Consider the following 10,711-nt stretch of genomic DNA (forward strand, 5'->3'; position numbering starts at 1 on the left):
TGAGCTGTGGTTTAATATTGGAAATATATTGGCTAGTTTAGATGACAATCACCATTTGAAAGTTTGGATATACATTATTATAGTTTATAGCAAAATCTAATCCTAACTATCCTTTCACTTGCAGAAAACATTATATAGCCAATTTATCTCTTTAGTCCCTCATTTTTATTTTGCTATATTTTTAAACATATGATTTCTTTTTTAAGTAATGAAAATTGCAGCATTCCTACGCTGTCCTTTATTTTGCTCTTTCACTGAAACTTACAAATAAACCATTGCTGCTCATGAGGAAAGCAATTGTATCACTTAACACTTTAACATGAAACAATAGTAAGAACAGAGCTAGCACACAACAGAAAAATGCTTAAAATTCAACGGACAAGGACAGACATTAGACAGAGAAAAGAAGGGAGATGTAGGTAAGGTAGCTGGTGAAAATGTTGATGAATGATTGACTCTATTTCGAGTAATCGTCGTGTTCTTCTTATTCTTCTTCTTCGCCTTCTGCTCCAACCTCTTCATAGTCCTTTTCAAGAGCAGCAAGATCCTCACGGGCTTCAGAGAATTCACCTTCTTCCATTCCTTCACCCACATACCAATGAACAAATGCCCTCTTGGCATACATGAGGTCAAACTTGTAATCAATGCGCGCGAAAACCTCAGCAACAGCAGTGTTGTTGCTTATCATACAAACCGCCCGCTGCACCTTGGCAAGATCACCAGCTGGTACCACTGTTGGAGGCTGGTAGTTGATACCACACTTGAATCCAGTAGGGCACCTGAATTTTGCCATAAAAATCACCTTATAAGATTTTTTGTCAAGAAAAAATGGAAAACTCCAAAGAACATGTCCCCAAACTAGCAATTATTGGACTAAGTATCATTTTAGAATTACAATAGAAGGAACAAAAACCATTAGGCAAGGAACACATACTAAACTATAACTAATAATAAGACACTCCAAGGAAGTTTAGTTACCAGTCAACAAACTGAACTGTTCTCTTTGTCTTGATATTTGAAACAGCTGCATTTACATCTTTGGGAACAACGTCTCCGCGATACATCAGGCAGCATGCCATGTACTTTCCATGTCTTGGATCACACTTAGCCATCATACTTGATGGTTCAAAAACAGCGCTGGTGATCTCGGGAACAGATAGCTGCTCATGGTAGGCCTTTGCAGCAGATATTACAGGGGCATAAGATGAAAGCATGAAGTGAATACGAGGATATGGCACGAGATTAGTCTGGAACTCGGTAATGTCCACATTAATCGCACCATCAAATCTCAGGGAAGTGGTCAAGGAAGAGATAATTTGAGATATCAGACGGTTCAAGTTAGTGTAAGTTGGCCTTTCTATATCTAATGATCTTCTGCAGATATCGTATATTGCTTCGTTGTCCAAAAGCACAACCACATCAGTGTGCTCAAGAAGAGAATGAGTGGAAAGGACACTGTTGTAAGGCTCAACAACTGCAGTAGATACCTGAATGAAAAACAGTACTACCATAAAGGCATTCCACATGGATAATCAATAACAATATGCACATATAAACAATTAATAACCAAACAATAGAACATGAGTTAACAAAATCAAGAAATCCCAAGAGAATGTTGAGCAACAACTGAGAAAAAGTATCTGTATCTCTTTTAATTTAAGCCTACTAGGTAGTTTCCTTTGTGGCGGCAATGCTACATTGTATCTTAGAATATTCAAAAATAAAATAGGGGGCATTCTACTATATTTCACTGGAATTGTTTCCATTTGAATATGATTACTCAGGCAAGAAATATATTTCCTACAGGAATACTGTCCTGAATCAAAGACTGGAAAATCAGAAGACAGAATGATGTTAACAAGTGTTTGTTTGATGCACCACAAACAGATCTTTTTACTTTCTTTGTTATTTTCCAATGATTTTAAGAAAATAAATACCTGAGGAGAAGGATAGATGGTAAAACCAAGTTTAGACTTCTTCCCGTAATCGACAGATAACCGTTCCAACAGCAATGATCCCAAACCAGAACCAGTACCACCGCCAACAGCATTGAAAACCAAGAATCCTTGCAAACCAGTGCAATTGTCTGCTAATTTTCTGATACGATCGAGGCATAGTTCGACAATTTCTCTTCCAACTGCGGCATAGATACACAGTAAGTGGCATTGTCCAGCTAAACAAGGAAGAGATTAGCCATTTTTTTATCTGCATCAGAAAAAATTGACTTACCAGTGTAGTGTCCCCTTGCAAAGTTATTAGCAGCATCTTCTTTGCCAGAAATTAATTGCTCAGGGTGAAAGAGTTGTCTGTAAGGACCAGTTCTTACTTCATCAATAACACTAGGTTCCAAATCAACAAATAAAGCCCTTGGCACATGCTTGCCGAATCCGGTCTCGCTGAAGAAGGTGTTGAAAGCATCGTGTGCAATGCCAACAGAGGTGTCACTGCAATTAAGCAGATATAAATGTCAATTATTAGGAAAAATAATTAGAATGGATAAGTCAAAACAAAAATCAAGTTCTAGTTTTAGAGTAATGAGAAATTATAAGCTTAGAAAATGATAAAATTCATTCAATATGAATTTGGACTCCAAATGGTACTCTAAGACCCCACCGAGAGTACTCCACAATAACTCAACCAATTAATGGGAAACAATGATAGAAACAACATGAGAAAGTTACATTATAAGATTCTAGAATTACATTTAAACATATAACTATAGATCAGAGTAGTAATATGTTGATCCAAATTGAAGTGATATCCCTAGTTTTCCAATTTGGCAGAGTGCTAAATAATGGACCCTAGATGCACTTTGGAAAATATATCAAGTTTAAGGATTACATCTAATTGAGCAAGTAAGACAATCATGTTGAAAATCAATCAAATTAAGCTTCTTCTTTTTTTTTTATTCAAGGCCAAAAATTGAGTGAAAAAAATACACCAAACTCAAAAGACCTAAAGAATCAAGCCAATTCCATGAAGATACATAATTAATGTAAACAACACATAAAACAGCAATGATCATATAAGGCAGTGTACCTAGGCATGGTCCCATCGGGGTTAATTCCATGCTCAAGGCAATACAACTCCCAGCATGAATTCCCCACCTGAATTCCAGCTTGTCCAATATGAATACTAATTATCTCTCTCATCTTCTGTGTCTCCCAGTTTCTCCCTTTGATGCAAACAAAAAATCACAAGGAGGAGAAGGAAAGTGCAAAGGAGAGAAAGCAAAGAAGATTCTTTGATTGTATTTGTTTTATTTCCTTGGAGTTATAATTTGACATAATAACATAATCACAATATATGAAGGGATGGCTAAATAGTCAAATGGTTACAAACTTTTACAGTTGACAAATATCTTAAATTATTGAAGAGAGTTTTTAATAATAAAGTGGGGGACCCTCATTTGGAGATAAGATAACTGCTCGGTGGAGTTGAAGGGGTTCATTGTTTGGGTCGGTTTTGCAACTTATCTGTGGGGGCACAAGTCCTTGTCTCCTTTGCTGTAAATTTCATGTCATAGCTCGGCACAAAGTACGCAGGCATGACAAGCACATGCGCTGTTGAGTATAAAAGTTTTTATACCTTCAACCAACACAACAACAAGTCTTATCTGTCTTATCTATTGGATGAGATGGTTACATGCATCACACAATATCATTCCACATTATTACAAAATTATTTTTTTATTATAAAATTAATAAATTTATTAGATATAATAATTTATAATTTTGAATGATAATATAAATAAAATTTTAGATTGTGGAGTATATATTATTTAAGAAAAAACTTAAACAATTTCTTGTATCTTTCTGTATTGTTTTTCAATAAGAATTAAATTTTCTTCTTAGTAATCCACTTAATAAAGATTTGCGTGTCAGAAAAATCTCTATAACTGTATATAGTTTTGTCCTATTATGTCATAGTTAAAAAAAACACACACACACACACACATATATATATATATATATTTGTTTATTTATTTATTATGCACTATCATCTATCTTGCATTTGTGACACATCTTTTTCCATTGAGGCGAGCTGTACCAGCTATACAGCTGATGACGTTGCTCTTCCACGTTTCTCTTCAATTAAGACTGTTAAGTTAGATATTTTTCTTAAAATATATCAGATTTTTTATTACATCACGTGTAGGATGATATTAATTGAGTGATAGTTTTTTATCAGTCAGAAAAAATACAGCCAAAGCAAACGAAAAACAAAAACTAGAGTCTAGTTTTAATTGAGTGAAAGTTACAATGCTTAGATTAGGATTTAAAATTAGCAGTGATTAGAAAAATTGTACTAAAAAAGGCATGTGTCCTTACTTCTTATATTTGTAATGATTGATTGATTACTATGCTTTTTAATGTGCTTAGTGATAATTAGCTAGTGATGATTTTTTTCCTAAATAAATATTGGTATCTGACAAGATGGGTCAATAGTACAGTTAGCCTTTGTACCAAAAATCAGTGATAACAGAATAACAATCATAAGAGTTACTTGCTGAGAATGTTCAGAAGACTCAGCAAAGCTAATAAAGAAACTTTCTATGATTCTATCCTGCAATTCTGTACTGCTTTTGTGGGCTAACTTGGTGTAGAAAATTGGAAACGCTGGATCTCTGTATGATCGGTTCATTTGGCCTGGTCAGTTGTGACTTCAACTATCACTATTCACTGCCATAGATCTTTGAAGCATGAAAGGCTGAATCAATCTACCTTTCAACCTCCATGTCCCTAGTGCTTGAATTTAATTTTGTTATAAGTTCAACAAATTTATATTTTTCCATTAGGAGATTTTATTCTTAGCTTCAAAATTACTTGGACAAGAAGCAGTATAGATTGGATATGCCTCCACTCTATTAAATGCATTTAATCTTCTCATTGAAGGTTTTGATGATAACTCTTTCCCAAGCATTGATAGCTTTTCACAAGTTTGTTAGATATGAGTACTATTTAATTATATGTTGATTAACCTATGTTAATAAATTTTTAATGTCTATTGTCAAAATCAATAAATAATAGTGTTTGATAAGTTGTCAATGGTTAAGAAAAAAAACTGTAGTAATGTCTCCAAGAAATAATTTTTTGTTTGATCATTTTCATGAATCATACTTCTTACGTATATAAAAGTTTTGGATAACGGTGACAGCACTTTTGTGTCCCTAATGACTCACCAGTCGCCAGTTTTAAAAAAATGAAATAAAACTCTAATCACATATCTGTGACAAATCCGAATAATAATGTTTGAGTTAAGTTATATAGCTTCTCACCTACTATAGTTACATGACATGAGGAGAGCAACTAAGTGAGGAAGACGAAATTATTTTAGAATTTAAAGTAATAAGGATGTACATGAAATATATAATGATTATATTGAGTTAGAACAACAGTTAATTAACAGTGTGTTTGATTCAACGTTGCTAACATAAGTATGAGTTGTTTTTCACATCAAAATGAAAAAAAAAAAAGGAAGTGAAAGCTACTACTGAGAGTTATTTCATTAATTGAATCCAGTGGTAGGAAACGCAGAATTAAACACACAATAAGGCTTGTTGAAGATAACATCACACTCGTTAAAAAAAATTCAAAACAAAACAAAGACATGATCACATTTCTAGAGGAGTTATTTCATTAATTGATCTCAAAATTGTCAGGCTTCCTTAACGGTTCTCACTAATCATATCTTCAAGGCTCCTGAAACCATGATTTTGGAACACAATTTTTAATTTTTTTTATTGATTCAAGAAGTAAAATTTATTTAATTAGTTTTAGTTACATAAAAATTGTTGGAACATAATCAAAAAATGACCATAAACATGTTAAATAAAATGTGTGAAAAACGAGTCTCTCGGAGAGCAACTATAGAAAACTCAAAGAACAAATACACAATATATCAAATTCCTAACTCATTCTTTTTTCTTCGATTTCTAACTCATTCAAGTTCGTGAATACTAGAAAATGTAATTAATTATTAAATAATCTTGAATACACAATAAAATTGGGTTCAATTTGAAGTGGATTGACTTTCAACATCTGATCCAAAATTCGATCTATTTCAATAATATACTTTTTCTTCTTCAATTTTCAAGTTTTTTTAGTTTATTTAATTATCATTATAAATGTTTGTTCCATTTTTGTTTAAGTGGGGCGTTTTCACTAAAAGATGTTTAAGTTTTTTTTTCTGTATATATTTGAGGCAGGCAAAGCCAATTACCCAAACTTACTAGCTAGACCTGGCCTAATAGTAAAAAAATTAAATAATCTATACGAAATCTTATATTGAAATCTTTATGCATATTATACATTAAAGAAAGAAAGAAAAAAAAAGAAGCTAAACACACCAGAGTCATTGTAGTGATCAACATGGGAACATTTATAAGACAATTGTTGGGAATGGTTCATATCCATTTATTATTAGCCACAACTCTATCAGACCACTTGCAATCAAGGTCGGTAAGAGCACAATCATTAAATAAGGCAATTTGGAGAATTTGGAGAAAGATGGAGAATTTGGAGCCACCAATCAACCTTTTCCCAACCATAGATTACCTTATGGAAACCACCTAGACACCAAGGAACAAAGTTATTTTTCTTGAAAAGACAACTCTTTCCAAAGCTCTTCACGTATAGCATCATCATACACCATAAACATGAACCACCGGGCAAAAAGAGATAATACTATTTATTAGTAATATAAAGATGATTAGATGAACATATTTTTCAGAATGACCAACTACATCGGCTTACAATAAATCACTTCTCCAACAACCACATCCACATTAAACAATTTTGTCACCATTAATCTGTGGCTCAGGGATGGCCACAAAAGAAAGATTATAGTAATATTAATAAAGCACTCTCGGCAAACCCTTATATTTTTGTGAAATATGAGTGGAATATTGCTATGTTTGTTTACTTTAACAAAAATACTAATTCGTTGTTTCGTACAATACAATTTATTTTATTGGTGGTGACTTCAACATGCTTGATAAACATTTTTTTTTATAAAAAAAAAGTAACTGTATTTTGAAAAGTTCTTTCGAAGATGTTTAGAATTAAAAATAGTAATAATAAAATAAAATAAAATATTTCAAATGCATACCTGAAATGACTTTTTGCCAATTACCTTATCTTTGGCCACATGCATGAGTCTATGCTACCTTTATTGTTATGTTTTTCCCAATACTTGTTCAAAGACATATGATAAAAATTATCATAAAAATTAAAAAATTCAACAAAAAATATTTATTATCTTAAAAACATAAAAATTCAATGTTTTCTCTCTATTAAATACTTTAAAGTATTATTTAATAAAATGTATTTAATGTTTTCATGTTATATGTACTCCAAACACAATAAAAGGCTTCACATATAAAATGATTTTGTATGTTGGAGACTAGTGGTATTACTAAATTAGAGTATATATTTCACTTTATAAGATTTTGTAAAATTGAGTTTGACTCAAAACTTATAATTCTAAGATTGTAAACTCTTAAGGTAATGCTTAAAATTTTAAATTGGTGTTTTTTTATTAAACAATGTGAAATTTAATGTTATTAATGTATTTTTGTCATATTTTTTAATAAAAAAAATCAAATTACGTAGCACTATTGATCTTTTTAGAATAAAGAGGAGTTTATGCCTAAAAACAAAATTATAAGGGAATTAAAAGAGGGAGTAGAGACTCTTGTAACATCTGCAAGAATTTCATGAGCCACCTAAGGCTCCTTGTAATAATATGTTAATGGTCTTAGTAGAGACCAAGCTTGGCAAAAGTATTCACAGTACGATTTGCTTATCTATAAACATGATCAACCTCAATATCCCAGTCTAGAGCTAACAGTTTGTGGATTTGATGAATCTAGTTTCATATCTACTTGCATTTCTAGAGTATTAATGTTTAGTTTATAAAAGTTTAAGGGAAGATTGAGGATAACATCTTAATTTAAGGTAGGGGAATGCTTCCAGGTTTAAACTACATTTATAACAGAGTTTTCGTTTATCTTAATTAAAGATACAAGTGGGGTTTAAATCTGGATGTCGGATTTGTTTTATTCCACAATACAGCAATACCAATCCCCTAATTCTCATAAAAAAAATCCCCTAATTAAGGCATAGATAATTTTCCTTTGATACTGTGCACTGCAACTTCTGAATTTAAGTAGAGGTCCAATGAATCTGGAGCTAACATAAGTTCAATTGTAGTAATTATCTATAGTTATTTTCAATGTTGTAAAAGTTTCTGTAAAGCTTTTATCCAAAAAAATTAAATATAAAATGAACTAATACAAACACACAATAGTACTTCTTTCACGCTTCGCAAGAGGCATTTAACCACAGTTCATGAGAGGTAGGGGTGGGACCAAATCCAATAACTTAGCCTACATCAGGCCCATGTTAAGCTTTTTCAAAAATTGGTTAGACTTAGATTCTTATAAAAGCTTATTTGCTTAAAAACGTCACACTTTAGGTCATAAAAATCTTTTAGGTTTAACAGACCAACCTATTTAAGTCAATTTTGTATAAATTATAATCATTTGTTTAGTATTGTTATTACTATTATTATTATTAAAATTACAAAATCATATATTTATTTATCTTTTAAAAATATTTTGAATGTCAAATTTATGTTACTTAGAGGGCTTATTACAAAATAAGTTTTTAACTAAGTTATCTTAAAGGTGATAAATTTATATCATATTAATATGCTAGACTTGACTCTTATAAAATTTAGTTTGCCTATTTTTACCTTTGTCTTATGCATTGAGTAACAACAATTTTGATTTTTATAGATTATACTTTGGTTTATATAGAGTTTTTCTCACTAGTTTATGAGCCTATTATAAAGAGAAGTTACCCAGACTTTTATAAAAATTCTAATATGAAATATGCCTTAAAGTAGGTTAATAAACCAAACTAGACTTTCAAATAGGTGAGATTCAAGCCTTGAATTTTTAAAATAGGATAGACCTATTTAATGAAAGTCTTGGTTGGCCCAGCTTATTTCTACCTAATGAGAGATTAAAAGATATTGCAAAACAAACATAACCACTGATTTATGGATGAAAAAAAAATGAATAAAGGTCTTCATAAACACTTAAAGGGAGAAAAAAATGAAATAAATTATTTTACAAGATAAAGTTATAAATTAGCTTTTGGAGAAATTATTAAATTAACATGATAATATATAAGCTGATTTTAGCTTTATTTTATTTTTATTTTCTTCACCTATAGAATTTATAAAACAATTATCCAAACATGGTAATGGGTAATGTATTTGATAAATACTTGCATTAAATACCTTTTTATTCATTTATTTTATTTATTTATTTATCAATTTATCTTGCAAAATTACTTATGATAGATTAGATAATTATCTATTTAATTAGTATAGATATGAGTACTCATTCAGATAATTAGATGAAAATGCATCTAAGTACAACTACCATGATATTTACTTGTCTCATAGCCATGCATACATATAAATAAATTTAAAAAATAAAATTTATGAAACTTGACTTCTATTATATCTATCTTCCAATTAAAAATAAATAAATTTATGAAATTTATACTTATTTATCAATATTTTTATATTCATTAATTTTTTATAATTAGGTAAAAGTACACAACATTAATGAGTGTAATAATTTTTTTATAGAAATACTTAGGTACCTAACAAGATAAACTGTAGGTATTAAAATTAGAAAAATGTTACCTATACAACAATTTATATAATATTCTTTATGTGTCTGTTTTTTTCCTTACACATAATTTATTACATATGATAATAATGGAGATAAATAGCCACAAAAAATAAAGTTTCACAAAATCACAAACTATAAATTGTTATAAGCGTATTACATCTCTTAAAATTATTATCAAAGGGAATATCAATATAAGTAGGGTACTATTTTCTTTAAGAGGGTACTATTAATACATTTATTAATAATTGATATTTTTTAAAATTTATTAAAAATAACATAATTATGAGTGAGACTTATTAAATATCATGCAAGTCTCGTAAAGTTTAATATTTTTTATTATATTTTAATAAATGATAAAAGAATATATTTAAAAAGACGAGTGAGAGAATATGCAAGACTAGTTGATCCAACAGTGAGTGAGGTTTAAGATAATTTTAAGTGGACTGTGCTTCCCAGAATGTCATGAGATGCAACAAGAAACAATAGTGGGAGTGCAAAAAGTTTAGCCTTGGTCTTTTTGTTAACATATGTAGTTTTTCTTTTGCTTTATAAAAACTAATAAAAAATATTTCTTTTTATTGTGGGTTTAGTTGTTTTATCGTTGGGTAAACCTTAAAAATAATATGTTCTGGTCATTTCTCTTTCATTAAATCTGAATATACAGAAACATAACATATTCCATTACCAACCATAAGAATAATAAGGTTAGTTTATTAAATCAAAAGTGTTATGTAAAATTAATAATTGCTGAAATAGTTGAAAAATATAAAATAATATATTTAAAAAGGATAATAAGAAAATTAAATACATATTTTAAAGATAAAAAGAGAATAAAATATAAAAAATTAAAAACTAGCGTTTTAAAAAATATTACTTACTACTTTAAATTGTCTTTCAAAAAATGTTAAAAAATATTTAGAAAAGTTTATTTATCAGATAGTCAAATAAATTTTTTAGTTAATAAAAAAAGTTGGAAGTTGAAATACAACATAATCTTGA

At 29.8% G+C, this 10,711-nt stretch overlaps 1 protein-coding gene across 1 annotated transcript; it reads right to left on the bottom strand.

Annotated features, from left to right (window-relative positions):
- Positions 1 to 204: 204 nt before the first annotated feature.
- LOC114390221 (tubulin alpha-3 chain-like) lies at positions 205 to 3,291 on the bottom strand. Its single transcript, XM_028350923.1, has 5 exons — positions 3,040 to 3,291; positions 2,230 to 2,444; positions 1,938 to 2,137; positions 979 to 1,487; positions 205 to 779 (listed from the first exon to the last, which is right to left on the bottom strand). The coding sequence occupies exons 1-5, from the start codon at positions 3,150 to 3,152 to the stop codon at positions 485 to 487; spliced, it is 1,332 nt and encodes a 443-aa protein (XP_028206724.1). The 5' UTR covers positions 3,153 to 3,291; the 3' UTR covers positions 205 to 484.
- Between the last annotated feature and the right edge of the window lie 7,420 nt (positions 3,292 to 10,711).

This window comes from Glycine soja, chromosome 16 (assembly GCF_004193775.1).
Source record: "Glycine soja cultivar W05 chromosome 16, ASM419377v2, whole genome shotgun sequence".
Taxonomy (NCBI): Eukaryota; Viridiplantae; Streptophyta; class Magnoliopsida; order Fabales; family Fabaceae; genus Glycine; species Glycine soja.

Bases quoted from the DNA above. Each gene is read 5' to 3' on its own strand.
- LOC114390221 (XM_028350923.1), bottom strand. From the start codon at position 3,152: ATGAGAGAGATAATTAGTATTCATATTGGACAAGCTGGAATTCAGGTG. The intron at 2,138-2,229 runs GTAAGTCAATTT...TCTATGCCGCAG, and splicing joins TGCAAGGGGACACTACACTG to TTGGAAGAGAAATTGTCGAA. The intron at 780-978 runs GTAACTAAACTT...GGCAAAATTCAG, and splicing joins ACAGTTCAGTTTGTTGACTG to GTGCCCTACTGGATTCAAGT.